At 44.0% G+C, this 21,752-nt stretch overlaps 1 protein-coding gene and 1 pseudogene across 1 annotated transcript in view; one reads left to right on the forward strand and one right to left on the reverse strand.

The window, feature by feature from the left end:
• On the forward strand, positions 1 to 12,731 carry LOC132484462 (eukaryotic translation initiation factor 2D-like; annotated as a pseudogene).
• LOC132476390 (dual specificity tyrosine-phosphorylation-regulated kinase 3-like) overlaps positions 10,176 to 21,752 on the reverse strand; it is a 25,515-nt gene continuing 13,938 nt past the window's right edge. The window contains exons 3-6 of the mRNA XM_060078317.1: positions 19,912 to 20,069; positions 19,518 to 19,810; positions 17,580 to 17,691; positions 10,176 to 11,972 (exon numbers count right to left, since the gene is read on the reverse strand). Coding sequence (XP_059934300.1) covers positions 10,398 to 11,972; positions 17,580 to 17,691; positions 19,518 to 19,810; positions 19,912 to 20,069 — 2,138 coding nt within the window. The 3' untranslated portion in view covers positions 10,176 to 10,397. The remainder of the gene's footprint in view (positions 11,973 to 17,579; positions 17,692 to 19,517; positions 19,811 to 19,911; positions 20,070 to 21,752) is intronic.

Here is a 21,752-nt window from a genome sequence, read left to right on the forward strand (position 1 = left end):
CGGTTTCCAGCCGGGCCCTTTTCCCAGCCGGGCCCAAGCATGGCTGCCCCCAGGACTGCGGGTTGGGAAGCTGCCGTGCTCGCGCTTTCCTGACAGTCCCTGGCTGCTGTGGTCTCCTTCTCTTCCCCAGGCCCCTCCAGCAGACATGTTTGCCAAGGCCTTTCGGGTCAAGTCCAACACGGCCATCAAGGGGTCGGAGAGGTGAGGGAGAGAAGAGCCTGCTCTGCCCACCAGGGCACCCGGACATCTCTCAAGCTCGGCTGGCTCACAGCCTTTTCTGGGCTGCGTCAGCCGACTTGGGGTGGAGGCCGAGGGGTACAGCCGGAGAAGGGACCCCGGGGGGCGGGCAAGGGTGAGTTAGACGTGTTTTGAGAGTGAAGATGGAGAGGAGGCCTGATTTATCTCCCAGGCTGTCTTTTGGATATTTTGGTGAGTTTACGAGAAAGCGTATAATTCAATCAGCGCGTATTGACTGCAGTCTGTTTAAGGTGTCGTGGAGGCTGCCAAACTGTAGGAAAACGGGGTCCCTGCCCTACCAAGAGCTTTGAGTCCCTTGGGAGAGATTAGATGGGGCACAGAGAACTACAAGTAAACGAGAAGAAGTGTCTAGTGATTACCACTGGCAGGAGAGACAGGTGGAGGGTGAGGTGAGAGGGGATAAGGCATATGTGGTAAGAACTGTATCTGTTCAGTTTTGCAAATGAAGGTGTCACCTTGGGAATTTTGGAGGCAGTGTTCTATAGTTGTCATTCTTGGTGCCCTAGCAGAGCTGTTTAATCATAAGTTGACAGATTTGGCAAGCATAGATGAGAAAGGAGTGGGTCCAGGAGCTATGTGTGGAGTCAGGAAGGCAGGGCTTAGTTTCCAGTGGCAGGCTAACTTGGGTCGCTTACCGGATCTCAGTTTTTTCCTCTCTTTGTGAAATGGAAAGACACGCCCCAGGAACATGTGAAAATAGATGAGACATTGGATGAGAAAGAGAATGGGATGTTTTGGAAGAGTGAGAATAAGGCATCGTCAACCAGTCTTTTTCTTGGGCCTCGTGATTTTATAGTAAGTCTTGAGTCCTCAATATTTATTAAAATCCATCCAGGCAGCATACATACCAGGTATGTGTGCTCTCTGCAGGAGGAAGCTTCGGGCCGATGTGACAGCTGTTTTCCCCACTCTTGGAACGGATCAGGTCTCTGAGGTAGTACCTGGAAAGGAAGAACTCAACATTGTGAAGTTGTATGCTCACAGAGGGGATGCAGTGACTGTGTACGTGAGTGGTGGTAACCCCATCCTATTTGAACTGGAGAAAAATCTATATCCGACAGGTATGGCAATGGGATGGAGATGGCCATTACTATGGTCCTTGCCTAACATCTGTTTCTTCCATTAATCTGTCTTCCTTAAAACAAATAAATGCAAAATCTCCCTAAGAATCTTTTTGGATTTAGTGTCCCTAGAATTGGGTCTTTCAAGATCAGAAACTGCTATAGAAGTGAGGGGAGAAAAGGGTTAACACAAAAGGAGGGTGGTTGCCAAGGGAAATTCTGAGGTGAAGAAACACTGGTTTCTAGTGGGTTAAGTCGGGATTGGAGCCGAGGTCGTGAAAAGGGTGGAGTTTCAGGGCATGTAAAAAATGCTTCTTAAAACTTCCACGAGTGGAATTTTCTTAAGATACTGAAGAGATACTGTGATGGGAAAGAAGCTGGGTTAGTTAAACTCCATACCCAGCTGTCTTAGTGGTGGACTTTGGTTGCGATGTCTCACAGGGATTCTTTCTTAGGCTCTTGTCTGGCTCTCAGGATACTTTGCTTGCTTTCTTTGTCACAGATCTCAGAGAGGCAGTGTCCTTTTCTCTTTTCCATGGCTGCTGACACCGACTTTGTCATTTGGGGGCTTTTCTTCCTCCCAGCTTGGCTGCAGCAGTGCAGTGCAGTCTCCTACCCCAGGCCACCCCTACCCCCACCCTGCTTTGCTGCTGTACACATACAAGCCCTTTTTGATCTAAGGGTTTTACTGCTAATCCCTGTGGAAACAGAGAGAATAAAAATAATAAACATGGGAAAGTTTCAGAATTTCTTACAGGCTGGTGCCCTGGTTTCGGATTACTTGCTTCTGAGGACATAAAAGGAATCCTCGTTGGGGCTCTGTCCCTACTTTTATCCACTATGGCCATGTTTGGCTGCTGCCGTCCAGGTGGAACAATAGGTGCCTCCAAGTCTCAAGTGACACCCAGTTTCTTAAGTCTCCGCCTTCTTCAAGACTGCAGCCTCTTTGAGAAGGGAGTCAGCCTGATGTAAACTATATGGAATGTGTTTCCCACAGGAAAAGGGGCACTCAGTTCCCAGAGAGGGGAAAAGGGATACTGGACAGGCAAAAGCAGATGTTCACTTCATCACTTGTTTTAGCCTTACACATAAATATCCAACTTTGGCAGCTAAACAGACTCTTAGAGCTGTAGCTCACTTCATGTGTCTTCCGACCAGTAAAAGTGATAACTTCTCAAGATCATAGATTCAGAGAAACTACTGCAAAGAGCTCAGTATAAATATGTAAAGAATGCAGGTCTCTAAAGCTAAAGGAAGCAAGGATTCTCAAGTAAATAGCATATAACATATAAACCGCTTCACAAACTTGGGGTAACCTAATAAAAAAAAAAGAATGCAGCTTTTTTGGGCATCCCCTTACAACCTTCTCTCTAGCTTTGACTTGAGTTTCTTTTCTACATGTTGATTAATGTGGCCTTAGTGCTTGGCTTTGCCATCCCCCAGGGGGTTGACTTTTGGGCAGTAAGTGTTTTCTGGCTCTCTTCTTGGACAGTGTACACCCTGTGGTCTTATCCTGATCTTCTAGCAACATTTACAACATGGCCCCTGGTGCTTGAAAAACTGGTGGGGGGGAGCAGGTAAGAGTATTTTCCTATATTCTGGATAGTGGCTGAAACCTACTTAGTAAAGGCCAACTACTTTAATAAATGTACCCATTTTGTGCATTCATATGATTGAAAAATAGAATTTTCCCCTCATGTCTGTTGCATCTCTTACTTGGCTGCTTCCATAAGCTCTCTGACCCTGCTGTAAGGCTTAAATAAGATAAGTGACATGAAAGTGCTTTTTGAACTGCCATATGCTATACTTTAGATTAATAAACTGAATTTAGGAAACCAGAATAAGATAAATCATGGAACTGGACCCTCAGCTTGGTGCTTCAGTTTGACCACTAGTCTCCCAGAAGGAAAAGGTCTGATCCTCAGTTTGCCACTTTTTATTTTCATTATGAATAATGTAGTTGATGCTTAACAAATGTATGTTTGTTGAGCAAATGAGTAAATGATGAAGTAAACTGTGGAGTTAGTTGCAATGCTTTTGTTTCCTGCAGATTTGATGCCGCCAGGGCTAGTGGTGCCCCCTGCTGGTCTGCCTCAGGTACAGAAGGGTGACCTCTGTGCCATTGCCTTGGTGGGGAACAGGTACTGTGCCAGTCAGCTGTGCCTATGGGGAAAAAACTTAGGGAAAACTTGGGAGGGGTGGGAATGACAACTTCACAGCATATGGATAAAGGATTAAAAGAAAAAACATATTCTTCCTGAGCAATCAGAGAGTGGGGAATGGCAGTGAGCCTGTGGGGTGTCCATACATCTGGGCCAAGTGTATTTGCTCCTGCTGCTGCTTCTTCCTTTTTAAAATTTATTTGTTTTTTTTCTCCTTTAAAAATTTTTTTCTTAGATTTACAGAAGAGTTGCAAGTATAGTACAGAGTCCTGAAATACTCCTTACCCAGCTTCCTGTAATGATAACATCTTGTATAACCTCGGTACAGTTATCAACACTAAGGAATTAACATTGGTACAGTCCTTGTGACACTATTACAGACTTTATGCGTATTTCCCCAGTTTTCCCACGATGTCTTTTTTTTCTTTTTTTGTGTTCAAGAATCCAGTCCAGGGTACCACATTGCATTTAGTTGTCATGTCTTCTTAGTCTCCTGTCTGTGACATTTTCTTGGTCTTTCCTGCCTTGCATGACTTCAACATTATTTTTGTCGAACATCCACATCATCATCCTCATCTTTTAATTATTTTTAATAGATTTATTGAGATATAGTTTTCATACTATAAAATTCACCTGTTTCAAATGTACGACTCAGTGATTTTTTTTAGTATATTTACAGGGTTGTTCAGCCATCACCACAGTGTCTCTTTTTTAAAATAAATTAGGAAGTAATGGTATGAACAGTTGTGAAAAATCAAAACCCTCTCACCCCATAATCCTTTTCTCCTAGAAGTAACCATTATCATTCTGATGCATGTCCTTGTCAGCCTTCTTCAATGCACATATACACGTGCATATAAAATGTATGGTTTGGGGTGTGTATGTTTAAAAATACAAATAAACAAACTTTATCCCTATTACTTTTTCACTTCAGGTAGTGGGGACATGTTCCATGTCAGCAAGCACAGATAAGCTGAATCTTTTTACCCACTGTGGGGTGATGGGAAAAGTCCTCTTCTAGTGGACATTGTGGTTGCCTCTACTTCGTCTCTATCACAGACAAGATCTTCCTGAGGCCTCTAGGGACACTAGTGCCAAGATTTTTCTAAAGTAGATACTAGGGAGCAGAACTGTTTGGCTGAAGATCGTGCATATTTTCTGTTGCCCTATAAAAATGCTGTGTCAGTTTTCCCTCCTACCTACAGGGTATATGGAGCCTGTTTCCTTACATGCTCACCGACACTGGATATGATGGGTCATTTTCATTTGTATCATCCTGAATGAAAAATGACATCTTATTATTTTACTCATTGCTTCTTTGAGAGGGAAACATGGTAGGCATGGGAGGGGTCAGTGTTTAAAGATCTTATTTTTGTTGCTCATATTCTCCCATTTTCCTTGAACCTTTGGGAACCAAGCACCTAGAAATGTTTCCTTCCTTGTTTACCTGTAGCAAAACTTGAAGTTGAAAAGAATGGTGAAATTATTGTTTTTTCCCCCCAGTATTCTATCCAAGATAGGAGAAAACTACATAAATGTGTATTTGGCCTCTGAGTTTGGCATTTAGAATGTATGTGGGAATGAATCCTAGGTGGTTTATGGAAGGGGGTGAGGGTACAAGGGAGTTTACTAAAACTACAAGACAGGTTCGAGACCAAAGTTCTTGAGCTATTGACGATTCCAAGGGTGGAAGACAAAGACCCGTCTTTTAGGAACTGGGAAAGAAGCCAAATTCAAAGATTCTGTGGCAGGAACTGACCCATGGGCACAGGAAGTGGAGCCACCGGATTAGCAAACGTTTTTTTTTGAAGTTCAGGTGTTGGGAAATCTGCCCTTGAATCGTCTCCCTTGGGTCCAGGCAACGTTGCCAGGCTTGTATATTCCCCTCCTGTTAGCCAGCTGGACACCAATCCTTACAGGCAATGTGTGAGCATTGCTAAGTAACAGTGGGCTGACAGAGATTTCCCATTTGGGCTTTGGAAGTTTTTTGTAGTTATTGTAAATGTGGTTGTTTCTGATATTTTGGACACATCCAGTTCTTAGACAGATGTTATACAGAGCAAGGCCTGTTATAAAGAACCAACTCAGAAGGAACCTTTCGTTGGTACCACTGTATCTCTCTTCTCTCTTCCCTCTGGCATCCCTCAGCCTAATTTATGGCATATGAATGGCCTCCCTTCTGAATTTCCATATAGGATGGCTATGCCTTTTTTAAGATAGGGGAGATAATTTATATTTTTGAAATTAAAGAAAGGGAACTTTAAATATCCTTCTGAGTCCTGGCTGGGTTTGGTTCATAATAAGAATATAAGAATGATAACATCAGTAGAGGAGTTACTTACACAGAAGGGAATATTTGGTCAAGGAATTTTTTTTTTTTTTTTTTTTTTTTTTTTTTTTATTTATGGCTGGCTGGCTGGCTGTGTTGGGTCTTCGTTTCTGTGCGAGGGCTTTCTCTAGTCGCGGCAAGCGGGGGCCACTCCTCATCGCGGTGCACGGGCCTCTCACTATCGTGGCCTCTCTTGTTGCAGAGCACAGGCTCCAGACGCGCAGGCTCAGTAATTGTGGCTCACGGGGCTAGTTGCTCCGTGGCATGTGGGATCTTCCCGGACCGGGGCACGAACCCGTGTCCCCTGCATCGGCAGGCAGACTCTCAACCACTGTGCCACCAGGGAAGCCCTGGTCAAGGAATTTTTGAAAGTCATATGTGTAGGTAATTTGAATAAGATTGAGACTGCACCGAGTTTTAGCTCTGTGATACAAGTGGATGCTTCAGATTTGCAACCGTGGTGCTTTGAACACATGTGTAGAAACCTGGTCCTGACATGTGCCCTCCTGGAAGACTTTCCCTGACCCTCGTCTCTGACCTCCTCCTTCTCAGAGCCCCCATTGCCATCGGAGTTGCTGCCATGTCACAGCCGAGATGCTGACCTCAGGTCTGAAGGGAAGGGGCTTCTCTGTGCTCCACACCTACCAGGACCACTTGTGGTGGGTTCCATGCTTTTTCTGTTTTATAGGGAGCTGGGTGGGCGGAGGGAGCACAGGGCCTGGATTGAGAAGCGAGAGTTTTGATCCCTGCTGTGTCCTTAGTCAAGTTGCTGACCCTAGACATTAATTTCCTTGCAAAATGTGGAGAAAAGATTTTTTTTTTTTTGGCCTGTTTAGAAAAGAAATTACGGAGAACTTTATTTTCTAGGTGAATTATAGAATCCTAGGGCTGGAAGAAGGCCTTAGGGATTGTCTTCTCTGCCTCTCAGTACAGTGATATTCTTTATTTTTATGGCACTGGTCGATCTGGCCTTTTCTGCCGTGTACATTTAGGCATTTTCTGACCCCATGATGAGTGCTCGGGAATTCTCACATCTGAATCCAAATCAAAGTAGAGTAGGTCCTCAGGCACCAGGGTGACAACCTGATGACTTTCCTGTTGTTCAAGTTCCACGTTTAGGATCTCCTCCTCATTACGGAACTTGCGCTTTCTCACTGTGACGGGTGCTCTCTGGAACTGTATGTGAGTTTATTTTCTGGTTATTTTCTTGTCATTTAACCAAAATAGTAAGTAGTGCTTTTCTCGAAAGCAGTATACCTGGTCTTCTGGCCAAGTGTTGTGTGGCCTGTTGGTATAGATTTACCCTTACGTTTTTAGTCAGTCTTGGAGTTACTTATTTTACAAGTATTGGCCAAGCCCTGCTTTGCTGGAGGTACAGCCTGATCAGTGTGGGTTTCAGCAGGCATTTGAGGGCTGCTTACTCACGTACTCCCAGCACCTTGTTTTCTGACTGTTAGTCTGGGCAGTTAAGGTCCTGTTGTCTAAATTGTTTTATCAGTGGCTGCCTCAGTCTCCCCTTCTCCCACCCTTTGAAAGTACTTATGGTATTTACCTGATCAGAATAGCCTAAACATACGCTCTGGCCTCACTAGTAGCCATACTTAATAAGCCTTGCTGCGGCTGTTAGTAAAACTTTGTTTGACTTGCATAATCTTAGTTAACATAATGCTTTTTGTTTTTACCGCTCTTGCTATGTGGCGTCCCTTTTCTTCCTGTCTTCATAAGGCTTAGTGGCATAAAGCCATTGTAATCTCTACTCTGCAGGTTAGATTGCATTCTTTTTTTTCAGTTGAGGTATAGTTGATGTACAATGTTGTGTTAGTTTCAGGTGTACAGCCAAGTGATTCTAGTGACCAATAGTATATCTAGTGATTCTAGATATAGATATATACATATATGTTCTTTCTCGGATTCTTTTCCATTAAAGGTTATTACAAGGTATTGAATATAGTTCCCTGTGCTATACAGTTGGTCCTTGTCATTTATCTATTTTACATTGCATTCTGATTTAACACAGAAGCAGTCTTGAGCAGTCTTGAGCAGTCCAGGTGTTTGTAATTTGTTCCATACGCTCAACCTTGGGTTTGTATTTCACCAACCTGGTACTACAGATGCATTTGCAATCTTCATTTGGTTATTTAATTCAAAATGGTTTTATTTTTAATTTCTATGAAGGGAATACTTTGGAAGGGGAGCTCCACTTTAACTATGTTGTCTTTAATTTTTCTCTGTCCCTGAATTTCTGTTTGGGTTAAGGAGGAGGCAAGAATTACTCTCCCCATTTCAAAGATGAGGAAACTGAGGCATGGGACTTCTCTGGGCCCAGAATTGGAAACAGAGTTGAGAGGCACACCCAGGTTCTCTGGCCTCTCCTGGACACCCCTGCCTGTGGGTCTTACTCTCTCTGGACCCCCGCTGACCCCCTGACCGGGGCTGGAGAGTGTTGTGGCTGCTGCTCAGTGTTTCTGACATGAGGTTTTTGCAGGCGATCTGGAGACAAGTCCTCTCCACCATCCATTGCTCCACTGGCCCTGGATCCCCCAGATCTCAGTGAAGAGAAGGGGTCTGTCCAGGCAGACACCACCTTGCAGGGAGACATGAGGCGCCTGACCCTGGAGGGAGAGGAGGAGGAGGGGGAGGTTCAGCAGAGGTGTGGGGAGAAGTCCCCGTCGGAAGCTACAGAAGACCCCAGTGTCGGGGGCCTGAGCCCAGAGCTCACGGACAGCAAGACCCTTCAAGGTACAGCTCTGGCAGGAGCAGGGCGCTCGCCTCTCAGTGTGGGGACTGAAGCGCTCGGCTCTGCTTCCGCCCAGAGCGGCGCCACGGCTCCGGGAGGGGCGGGGAAAGGCCTTAGTGTTGGTGAGGGTGGTGCCACAGCCCTTTGCCATCTTACCTGGGAGTCTTGCGCATATGTCGCGTTTCCCTGGATACCCGTCGACTCTGCTATTTGGACTGTTCCCAGCTACACGGCCCTCTTAGTTTTCTTCTGGCTCTGACTTCTCTATCAGAGAAGCATCTGCGCCTGTCTGGGTGGGACTTTGTGGCCTGACCCCCTCTGTGGGGTCAGACCTCTGTAAAGGCTCAGTGTTCTAGAGAGTCTGGGAGCTTTGGTGCCTGGGAATGGGCTCCTTCAGAGCTGAGGGGTGAGGTACGGATGTCACCGTGCGGGGAGTTATCTTGTGCTGCGCGGGCCTTCTGCGGCCCTCAGGAAGGATGTGGTTCTTGTCTTCTCCTTGCAGAGCAAATGGACGAACTGTTGCAGAGATGCTTCTTGCGTGCTTTGAAGTACCGCGTCAAAAAGGCTGACCTCCCTTTACTCACCAGCACTCTCCTGGGCAGCCACATGTTCTCCTGCTGGTATGGAAGGCATGGTGTGGGCTGGGGGCCGGGCAGTGGGTCTGTCTCCTGCTCTTTGGTGGTAGGATGGGACAAGGCTGATGGGGGAATTGTTTTAGGGACATGATGTGGAAAGAGCGAAGTGGAGGGTTGATCTAGCAAATACTGAGTTTTAAAGACTTAAGTTTTAGGCAGTGAAAGGATGTTGAGGAAATGAAGGTTAAAATGCGCAAGGCGCTTTGAGCACTACCTCTGCTGTGGTGATTCTGGGCTCTTTTACGGATTGGGCAGCATGTCCGGCCCCGGAAGGGCCCTGGGGCAGCCTGTTTGTTCTGGAGGCTTCAGTCCCCTCACATCTTTCTGAAGAGTAGGTGTGCCAGATTAGGTTGTGTCAGCAGGAAGAATCGGTGTGAACCCCCCCACCCGACCCGCACACACAGCCACCAGCAGAGGGAGTGTTACATGTGGGTTGAACCTGGACTTTGAAGACTGAGCCATCTGGGCTCAAAAGCCAGCTCCCCAGGGTGTTGGAGCAAAGGTGTATTTGAGCCCATTACCAGGCTTCTCTGAGCCCTGATTTCTAACACTTGTAAGATTGCTGTCAAGATCGAATAACCTGACATTTAATAAGCACCCAGTAGATATTATCATGTCAGGAGATTTGCTTATTGATTTTCACCTCAAGTCTGAACTTCTTTCTTTTTGAGAATTTTGCTCTGTTTTTTAAAAAAGTGGTTTTAATGTAATTCTCTTCCTCTACATGTGAGCTTCTTTAAGGCATTCTATACACATGTGGGGTCTGGAGTGCACGGCAGATCTAGTTTTCAGTCTCATCTATAACTACGGCCATGTCCCAAATTAAGCCTCTGGAACAGATGCCGAGGGAGACTAGAAGTGAATGTTCAGGATATACTTTCTGGTATATCGTCTACCTTGAGAGAAAAGGATTTAAACCCACAGAATAATACACAGGTTGGTGAACACCTGACAATAAGAACAAAAGATGCACTGACTTATAAAAAGTCTTTTACTATGTATCCCAGGATGGCCAATACAAGCTGGTTAGGTAATTAGCCCTTCAAGAGTTCTTTTACAGTCATATAAAAATGCTTTGCCTTGTTAAAAAAAGATATCTAGTCTACCAAAAACATATCCATTAATGGGCTTGGTGTTGTTTCTTTTTTTCCATTTTCAGGTTTGCAAGATAATTAAAAATACCTACATATCATCTCTGAGCACACCAGCTGTCCATTAGCTAATCAGTTTTGGCAATACAGTGCACAGAGGTATACCACCACTGGTTTCTGACATTAAGTTAGCTTTAAGCTTATTGGCTATTCGTACAATTGGAGGCAGCTTGGAACCCAGGCCCTGGAAAGCATTTGCAGGGTTTACTACCCTTTTGCCTGACACCTTTTCAATGGTGAGAGGTCTGGGCACAGACTTGCTAATCCAAGGGTGTCTTAGTGCTTGAGCTGGGGTCAGGCGGGCAGAGGGGTCCCAGGTAAGACACCTTTTCAAAAAGTCTATGAAGAAGTAATCATCACACCCCTTCAGTGCTGTCCGCCAGTCTTTGCTGCCTGGGGGACCCCGCTTCTTACCCCTCCGTGAACGACCGCCCACAAACACAACCCTCCCATCTGCCTGACTGGTCACAAAACAGTAGCGAGGTAGGCCCCTGGAGTTAATAAAGTACTTGGCACGTTTGGATTGCTCCAGGAGTTTTGGTGGTGGCATCCCTAGAAGCTCCATCATACAGGCCAGCTGGTCTCCTTCATCCTCTCCAGGGAAGAGAGGATGTCCTGTTAAAAGTTCTGCAAGGATGCAGCCAAAACTCCACATGTCAATGGACGTGCTGTAGCGGCTTCCTAAGATGATCTCTGGAGCTCTGTAGAACCGAGACTGGATATAGGTGTAAAGCTTCCGGTACTCAAAACAGCTGGACCCAAAGTCAATGACCTTAGTCGCACTGTGCCCATAGTGTTTCAGGAGAATGTTTTCTGGCTTCAGGTCACAGTGAATGATCTTGTTTCTGTGGAGAGCATCCAAGGATTGCAAGATGGATTGAGCAAACTTGCGAACCAACTGGATACTAAAACCCTGGAACTTGTTTTTTTTCATGAGCTCATAAAGGTCTACGCTCAGTAACTCAAAGGCCATGCAAACATGGTTCCGGAACGTGAAACTTTCCAGCATATGAATAACGTTCATGCTACCGGTTTTATCCCGCTTTTTAAGATGCTCCAAAATCCGGATCTCCTCGGCTGCTTGGCGATGGAAGTGCTTTTCATTGCGTACCATCTTCAGGGCCACGTACTGTCGAAGTTTGTGATCATAGACCCGGGCTACCTGCCCAAAACTGCCCTTGCCAATAATTTTCAGCACCTCGTATCGATAAGCTAGATGGTCTCGAGGCACGTGAATGTAGGCCCCATCTGCATCATCATAACCCCCATTATTGGGACCACCGATAACTCCATGTCTTTTTTTGGCATTTGGACCCACAAAGTAAATTTCTGGATAATTGATGATTTCCAGCTTCTCATAAGCAGTGAGGTGGTGTTTATACTGCTTCAGCGCTTGTTCTGGAGTCAGAGGCAACACTTTGGATGCTTTGGATGAACTGCTGGATTTTACTGTATTCACACGATCTGAACTTTTACCCTGAGAAACTGTAGGAGAGCCTTTTTCAGAGTCGTTGATGCCATCTGACTGAAAAGTATCAGATCTTCTGTTGCCAAATTCTTGAAATAGTTGTTCTACCTTCATCTCACCTCCATTCAGGAAGCACTGAGTAGGATCTCTTGTTAAATGCTCAGTGGTGATCTACGGCAAAGAGAAGTGAATCTATGTTAAAGTCACTAAAAACGGTGGAAGAACGAAAGAATCGTCCCCCTGACTGAACAAAAGAACAAAACATGCCAGTTATGTAGTTAAAAGGCCCAAAAGTGAGATAAGAAAAGCAGGAGTCTCTAGAAACTCGTGTTATGTTAATCCTTAGGTTCCCTGACTGCTGTGGCCACCCCAGCCCCACTACGTAGGCCTCCCTTTGTTCAAAACAAGACGGTCATTTTACCATACCCGAAACATGCTAGATTCCTTCTAACTGGTATGTCTTCCTACCGAGAATCTTTTCACCCCATCCACTCAAATCCTACGCTCTTTCAAAGCCCAATGCTAGTCCTCCCTCTTCCACTTAGAACTACTCCAAGCCCATACTAACTATGGCTCCACTCACATCTTAGCTGCAGCTTTTCGAGTCTACCACGTAATCTGGCCCTTGTTATATATATACTGTCCTATATTGTTCACAAACTGTTTCAAGTATCTTCCCAAATCTTAAGGGCATGTACCAGGAGCAAATGAATACATATTAAAGTGTTCTGTAAATGATAAAGGGACAGAGGCAGGATGTGATCCCCAGGTCTTCTGAATCTGGGTCCAGAACATTAACATAACCTGGTACCAGCTTCTCCTAGTGCCTGTACTATTCTCCAGTAGGGCTGAATGTTGACCTTGGCCTGGAATCAACCAAGGCCTCATCATCTACTCCTGGGTCCCCAAATAAATGATCGCATCTTTCTATCTCAGTTCATTGAATCACAAAATTTCTAATCCAGAGAACTCTTGAGATCACCAAGGCCAATTCTTTATGTATCTGGTGAGTAGCAGTGAGAATCTAAGGCCCCAGGGTGCTTCTTGTAAAACTCTCCTAAAGACAGAGAGTCTCCTTTCTCTCTCCTTCCCTTGCTCATAGACACATACACTAGTCTCCCTCAGCAAACGCCTACGTGACAAAGGCATACAACTCTTTTTACTTGATTTGGCATCACCTTTTCCTGCAAGGAACAATAACTCACAAAAGAAAACTCTGCTTATTAAATACCTCTGAAATGAAATAAGATTCTTTGAAACTCGATGGAGGGAAAGACAATGAAAAAGCCAAATGCTAAAAAAAATACTAAGAAAAATATAAGAATGTGCTAGAAGGAAAGAAGAAAAAAAGTGCTAAATCTGTTGTTTAAAAAAAAAGTCTGGGATACTTCAAAGAACAACTATTTTTCTTAACAGACCCTGAAGAACTTTACCCCCGATCTGTATGATTGAGAGCCTCTATGATCAGGGGTAGATAATTCCAGAGAAGCTCTGAGCTATCTTTATGATCTCTTAAAATATAACGCAAATTATAAGGTAATGATCCAAAGTGGCCAACCATTTAAAAAAGAGAATTTTAATATAACCTAAGCAAACAACACCTGACCCATCACCTATATAAATAAAAATATAAAAGATGTGAATATAAAAAACAAAAAAGGGATGAAAAAAAAATTAAGTGTTGGCATACTTTAGACAGCCCCTAATTTAGTTATAAAAGCACGACATTAGTTCCTGCCTGCTTCTTTTAGGTCATTTAATCAATTTAAACATTTATATAGTACTACAGTTACAAAAGTGAGGCACTGCACCATCTTACATATAAGCGAAGCAGCCAGTACAACGGTAGCCATACTTTGGCATTGAGTTTCTAAATAAAGAGGCAAGATACGGACCAGGAGAGATCTCTGATACCAAAATAGAGAACTATCACTAGTCAAGAAAATAAAACAGGCTGGCAGACAGAACCTAAATACCTTGCTAAGATGTAAATATAATGCAACATTTTGTTTATCAGCAATTAAGTCAAATAACCATTCCTGTTTTTAGGGATGGAAAAAAAAAGGTCTCATCCATCCATCTAACATTCACATGAGCACTAATTGTTCACAATTATAAAAGTGCCAAAAAACAGGTTACCTCAAGGCACTACAATCTATTAGGAGATAGGTTTGGCTGAACTAGGGAATTACAATTATTTGGTTTTAGGTAGATTTACATAACAAAACCAAATATTTGCATGCATCTAAACCAGTTTTCCTTAAGTTTTTACTACCTAACCTAAATGCATCTAAATATTTACTGCTAAAATCTTGGGGACACGTTCTGAAGAAATGTGAAGTCAGAAGGCCTAGGTTGGGGTCCTGGCTACACTGCTCAAAAACTGTAGGTCCCAGGGTAGGCTTAACCTTTAGCCCAGTTTCTTAGCCTCAATTTCTTTATCTTTAAAGTGTGGATAATAATACCTCCTTGCAGGATGTTGTGTGAATCAAATTATAATTAATAATATATGTGAAAGACCCTCAGAAACTATAAAACATGTTAAAAACACTGGTAACAATTAGGCAAAATTCTCAATATATTGTTTAAACTCCAATACACCCTCCCTTTCCCCTTTCAGCTTATCTTTTCTCTCCGTGGTGCCTTCCTCTGCAGTTCCAGACTCCCTCCACCAGACATCTGGCATTAACTATGCCTTCTGCTCCGTGAAGGCCTGCACAATCAGCCTTCCCTTAGGATGCATGGAAACACCTCACCCACTTTCTCCCGCACATAAAACCTCCTTTCAACTTGCCATGCAATTTAATGGGTTATCTCTCCAGACATATTTGACCTTTAAAAAGAGCAATGCCTTAACCCAAGGGAATGACTCTCTAGGACCCGCGGTCATCAATGACAAGCTGGTAGGAAAGGTATTTGTGGTCCAGGGTCCACCCCTGGGCATTTCACCTACTCTACCTACATGTAAGGCTGTGCTGGCTCTGGAGGTATTCATTTCTGTTTGTGGTAAAGAGAGGGTCTCAGGTACAGACTGTTAATAAGAACAGAAATTTAACTTCCACAGAACTATTACAATAAGATTAAGGATGTCATTTGGATTTCCTGACTCATGGTTTTTCCTTAAAGTGAGCCTAAATCTCTCTCTCTGCAAATTAAGTCTTATTTTGCCCTCCGGAACTACACAGGAGTGTCCAAATTTCCATGTTAAAGCCCTTCAGATACCTAAAAGGGGCTGTCCTGCCTTCACCATTTTTTCTCGAGGCTCATCATCCCCATCACATCCTCCACCTCACACAGCCTGGGTCAGGCTGCCTTACTATATCCTATTCACGTTCTCAACACGTTATGGGCTGCACGTTATATCTCTCTGCAAGTGTGGCTTCCAAAACAGAACAAGACACTTCAGGTCTAGTCCCCTGTAGACTGTCAAGGTTTGAACCTGCAATGAATCTGAAGAATTCCAGAAAGAAATTTTTCCACACAGGGAGGGGTTCTCGCCTTAGCTTTCTTTCCTTTCCTGTAATAACTCAAATACTGGTCTGAATCAATTATGTATCAAGTCTGCTGTGCTATAAATAAAATCTTCCTTCCATTGTTCTAGAAGAATCTAGAATTTTCACACATATTAAAGTAGTTACAAAACACTATATATTTCTAGTCTAGGGTTATAATCACAATAACTGACTAATGTCTGCAATCGACTTCAAATATTTTAACTATGTAATTATATCCAGAGAGTCAAATAATGCCAGATTAATCATGTTTTATTTAAGAATGCTTCATGTACATTGTTAATTTGGAGCGCTCTTTTTTTTTTTTTTAACACCCTTGTATTGGAGTATAATTGCTTTACAATGGTGTGTTAGTTTCTGCTTTATAACAAAGCGAATCAGCCATACATATACATATGTCCCCATATCTCCTCCCTCTTGCGTCTCCCATCCTCCCTATCCCACCCCTCTAGGTGGTCACAAAGCACCGAGCTGATCAATTTGGAGCACTCTTGACATTTCAAATAGAATCTTCAACTGCGTTAATCAAGTCTTAAACATCTTGTTGAGAAATTCAGAAAAGGAACATCCTTCTCGTCCAGATATAAAACACCCCCCCTCCATCGTTCTCGACCCTAAATCTCTGCAACACAAGGCTAACCCAATAAAAGCCTATGAGCAGATGATTTATAGTTTACAACAAGAATGTAAGGGCATCTTGGATAAACAATGAAGCCAAAGCACTTTGTGAAATGAGCAATAGCGTCTCGCAATGGAGTCATGGCATAATGAACTATAAGTGTTACTAAGAGGTCAAAAGCACTTTTTTCAGCAAAATTTGCAAAGACACCATTGTTTTAGAATCTAAAATCTTGTGTTTTGCAAGCTGTGTTACTCTGAATACCACACAGTAAAAAAATTCATTTTGATCCTGAAACATACAATTTAATTGCCCTACTATATGGTGATTAGCACTGGCCAACTCTGAAGTAAAGTTAAAATGGACTTTAAGTCACATGATGACGGACTGTAAAAGTTTCCCAGAGAGATGTGCTAATTGTCAGCAAGTAACCACGAAATCTGATAGTCAACACACGAGTATATCGGTGGTTCTGGAGCTCTTAGAGGTTTTTACATATTAAAAACAATAAGCTTGTGGAGAATGGAAACTTACTGCACTTTGGAAAGGAGATTAAAAATTGGGTGACCAGCCTTCCAAATATATGTAGCCCGTATCTTGTAATATTATTAGCCTTGAAAGTAGTGAAGGGGTTGCTTTTTAATGGCAAAAGCTGACAAAGCGTTGGGAAGGACTATGAAAAATGCAAGCAGTGTTTTACATAGAAATAATTTTAGGTCTTAAACAGAAATATGAAGGAGAATTATTGATAAATTAGTCTACTCAATTATTCAGTTTGTTCGTTGATGATATATGCAGCAAATTTTAAAGTCACAGGATAGATTCTCCCTGTCATGGAACTTGTCCAAAACCCTGCTCTCCCTACCTCTCTATGAGTGCGGAGGGAATGGGAATTAATTTATTCTCTTAAACATAAAACGGTGTCAAAAGCTAAATGTCTGCAAGCTCCAAAATGATTAAATGCATCGAAACCAAAATGCATTGCTCAAGTTTCATTTATGATCTCTAAAATGGTTCTCTTAAGCATACTAATAAGCTAGGACTGCATTTCTACCGTGCAGGAAAAATCTGCAGATCTGTAAGTTCAGAGGTATTTTCTGTTTCTTGTTCTTGTTAAAATGAGCCATCATAATATACTGTACATATCATTCTATCAAAAAAAAATAACCACTATCTAGGGCTTCCCTGGTGGCGCAGTGGTTGAGAGTCCGCCTGCCGATGCAGGGGACACGGGTTCGTGTCCCGGTCCGGGAAGATCGCACATGCCGCGGAGTGGCTGGGCCCGTCAGCCGTGGCCGCTGAGCCTGCGCTCCGCAACGGGAGAGGCCACAACGGTGAGAGGCCCGCGTACCGCAGAAAAAAAAACAAAACAAACACTATCTAGATAAAAGTAGCATGTCGTTTTTTTCCCTATTTACCCCAGTGATTGAAAGGGATAGGTGGGCTCCAAATCAAAATCATTCTGAAAAGCTGAACTTGGACCACAGAAATTGTTATTTCAAAGTCAAGAGAAACCAAAAGTGAATAAAAAAGAGCCTGGGTTACCAGTGACATGTAACTGTACCTTGACCATTTAAAGTAGCACTTCCTCCTTTCCAGGCCCATTAGAGCTCAAAGAATTTACTTACATTTACTTCATTTACTTACATTTAGTCTTCTGGGTAGAGGTGGTTCAGAAGGATTGCAGAGTGCATTTGAACAGGGTGAGCCTTTGGTTTCATCTATTATCACGACACTGTCATAGACAAAATCATCCAATCTAGTTGAAAGGATTACAGATAAAATCTGTCAGTAACTGAAGTATATAAATTTGTATTTCCAAAACACCCTTTAACTGCTTCATATCTGCTACAAAGAATAATTAATACAAACAAATGTCCACACTGCATTTTGGCACTGAATACACACCACAGGGGTATTTGGCAGAGGAAGGGAGGAAACCCAACTTTTCCTCCTTTTTTTTATTTTTAAAGAAAGGACAGCACTTCTAGGTTTATAGTTTGAAATTGTTAAAATAAGTCTTACTTTCTGAATGTTGTTAACAATAGGGACCATCAAAAGAATCTCATTTAACCTACTACTTGAAAACGAAGGCTAGTTGAAATCTGAAGCCTAAAAGCTAACCAGAACAAACAAACAAGACAGAGAACTGTATTTTCAAGTCGGAGACTTGGATTCTAATCTCAGCTCTACCACTGGCTACTCTACCTTCCTCTCTGAGCCGTTGGCCACATGTTGTAAAGGGAAGAATAGTTCCAGTCTACGCACTTCTGGGTCTCACAAGCAAGAAATAAAAGGCCTTCTTAGGGCTTTCTCTATATTTATTTATTTACTTTCCTACTTAACATCTATCTAACTTGTAGAAAACTACAGTGAATTCTACAGCAAATACTATAGGGATTCTCTAAATTACAAAACGTACTGGATTTCACATCTTTACCCACTTAATTTTCGGGTGGATGGTGGAAGCTAAATGCCAAATGATAATTTCTCTGCTCTTTAACGCTGTGCCTCCCTCCACCGCTGTAAGGGAACACAAAAGACGGAGAGGATTTATTTAATCCACAAGATGGCTCTGAATAATGTATTTCATCTGCCACCAAGAACATGGATTTCCCAGTAACACACATCAGCATTTCATTGTATCATTGTTACATGATATACTATGAATACAATGATAATGAGCCAGCTGCAAGGGAAGAATTTTTTTTAATCTTTAAAACTATGCTGGAATATTTTAGTGGCTTATAAAAACTGTTTTGTAAAATTCTAGAGTTTTCTTAATCGATGTGTTATAGGAGTACAAAGAGAAAAAAAAAAACCGAAAAACAAAAACCAAACAGAAAACCCACTACAAATTATTTTTGGAATGTTCTCTTTTTAAAAAACATGCTTACATTCTGATAAAATTATACCTTTAACGGGAACTGCTTCATTGACAAGAACCAAAAATTCTGGATGTGACTGATTCTTTGCCAACAGCACGAATAAAACAAACAAAATGGGACAGACGTCCACATTTACAAAGAAAAAGACAGACTGAAGACCTACAAGATTTCCTATAAAGAGCCAAAGGAAATTACCCAAAGGTAGTCTCCATGCAAATGAAGTGGGCAGGTGGTCCCTACTCTCCATTAAGGTGTAAAATCCTATGAAAGGTGGAGAATCTCTCAAAACACGATCCACAAAAAGTCCTACTCGGCAGAGCCCCTCACCTACACCCCTCACGGCAAAGCCCTTGGTTATCTGCTCTGAGCAACAGGGCTTATTTGAAAAGGTATTGCTCCCTGTCTCCCCCAGTTTGCTAAAAAGCCCCACCAAAAAAATCCCAGCTTCTCAGAGTTCCTACCATATACCCCCGATGTAGGACTTCAGAAATAATCCCCAGGGTGGGAATTCTTCTTTCCCTAACTCCTTTCTAGCCCACTCCCGCGCTGGGCTGGGAGCAGGGGAGCTGATGCAGAGGAAAAGGGTGGGCCAGTCCCGGAGAGGGAGTCAGACCCCTTCCCTCGTCCTTACTGCTTGGGGGCTCGCTCAACCTGCAGCCCAGTCCATCCACGCCCCCCGACCTCGCCTGCCAGCTACAGCGGCTCCTTCGGGAGCCCCAGCGCGTTATCCCCCGGCGCCGTTACTTCCGCGGCTGGGGCGGCAGTCCGTCTCCTGGCGGCCCCGCATCTTTCCGCCCGGACCCGCGAGCTGTGCCTCCCATCCGTTAGCTCCGGACCCCCCGGAGGGAGGGGCGGCGTTTGGACGGTCAGGCGAGCAGCGTCCACCTGAGCTGGGGCGGCTGCCTCCCGGGCCGCGACGTTTCCTCGGTACCTCTCTTCCACACAGTGCAGCTCCGAGCGCGTCCGCTCGGGACTGGCTGGGGTCGACAACTGCCAGAGGCGCAGCAGGGGCGGGAAGGGGAGTGGTGTGGTCGCCTAGCAACCGCGGTACGCCCCTTGAAACACCTGGGCGCAACAATGTGGCCACGCACGGGGGCGGGGCCGAGGCCACTCCCCACTGAGCGGCGCGCGTCTCGGAAGCTCTCGCTGGCCCAGGAAGGTGAGAGGCGGGAGGCTGGGAACCCGCCGCCTGAGGTTCTCTGGTCGCTGGCCGAGGCCTGAGGGCCGCGGTTGGGGAGGTAGAAGGGCCCTGACGGAGGGTTTGCCGGAATTTAAGCTGAGGTATGTCTGACTCCCCTGCAATGGGATGCCACGGATGGTAGGGCTCAGAGCCATTTTAAGGATGAGGAAAGTGAGGCCAGAGGAGATCTGTGGTTGGCAAAGCCTGAACTAAATGTCTCCAAATTCCCAGCCTTCGTCCTGCTGCACCAGACCCCCTGGAAAGAAGGCTCTTCCTGTCTTCTTCCTTGGAATGGGTGGGGGTTTTCCCTTTACTTTTCTGAAAAGTTAAGATGCCTCGGCAACACCAAGGGTAAGCGGATTTGGATAGTTGGAACGAAAGTGAAAGGGAAGGAGGTTAAAACAGAAGAACACAAGTGTTGTTTTCTTGAGCGTAACAGCCAGTCGGATTATCTAAACCTACAAAACACGAGGCAGGCTGTCTGACCCTTGAGGAGAGAACGAAACGTTATGGAAATGCCGAACACGGGCGCCACCTGGTGAGGCTTGGAGACTCATTGCCCCAAGCCTGCAGAGCATAGTCCAGAAACCTGAACATTTGCATCCAAGGCTCATTTCCGTGAGACTAAAAGTCAGAGTCCCTGTTCTCATGTCTTTAGTAAAAATGCCCTTAAAATCCAAAGGCTCTTCACTTTATAAATTACTAATGTGTCAGTTTGGGGAACTTTACACTCAATGTTTTCTTTAGCGTATGATAAAAATATAAATTCAAAGATTTTCTTCCATGATGATTTAAAATTTTTTTCTAATCTTATGAATAAGCTTTTTTTTCCTAACCTCGCCCAGCCCCTCCCCCACCCTTCCCCAACCAGAACAATCCTGCTTTCATGTGGGTTTGTATTTAGACTCCTATGGAAGATTTTGTTTGAAGGAAGAGTTCCATGGCAGCGAAAGGTTTGGACTAGATTGTTGCTGAGGTCCTTTCCAGCTCTAAGGTTGCAAAATTGTATTAAATAATCATTGTTCTTAGTACTTATGTGGACCCCTCAGACCACTTTACTGCACTAAACGTTTCGATAGGACTTGCCCCCCCAAGTTTTCTTACCTCCTTCTGAATCACTGCTCTCTCCAAGTCTGCTTTAAGACATAGCTTGAAGTAAGCCACCTTGAAGCATTCTGCTCCCCTTCCTGCCCCTGAGATAGGAAGCACAGAGGCCTCCTTTGTCTTTAGGCTATTGATCCCAAGGTCACGGGAGGGAGGATTACACGAGGATGCTGGCACTTCATGAGCCTCCGACCTTAGTGACCCAAGTAATTTCTTCAAAGAGCCCCTGTTTCATAACAGTGTGGCTGGATTAAAGCCCAATGAGGGATCTAGCAGGAGCCCCCACACCCCAGCTGAACTGCTGCCCTGTGCGCTCCAGCTCCTGAGCAGCTTCTACATCATTTACTCCCTTTCTTCCCTTCCCGTTACCAAGAAACTGGGTTTGCCTCTTGGTGGGTGTTGAGCCAAAAGATGCAATGAAATCAAAGAGTGAGAGAAGGAAGGATTTATTACTTGCAGCAAGTAAGGAGAACCCTGAGGATCTTTCCCAAAACAGTGTCTCCCAGAACTGTCAAACTGGAGAAGTTTTAAGCATATTCATGATTGACAGAGCTCAAGCTTCAGTTGATTGAAGTCATGAAGTTCATAAAACGTCAACATCGTAAATAGGGCTGCTATGAACATTTTGAACTGTATGCTGACACATAT

This window comes from Mesoplodon densirostris, chromosome 2 (assembly GCF_025265405.1).
Source record: "Mesoplodon densirostris isolate mMesDen1 chromosome 2, mMesDen1 primary haplotype, whole genome shotgun sequence".
Classification (NCBI taxonomy): Eukaryota; Metazoa; Chordata; class Mammalia; order Artiodactyla; family Ziphiidae; genus Mesoplodon; species Mesoplodon densirostris.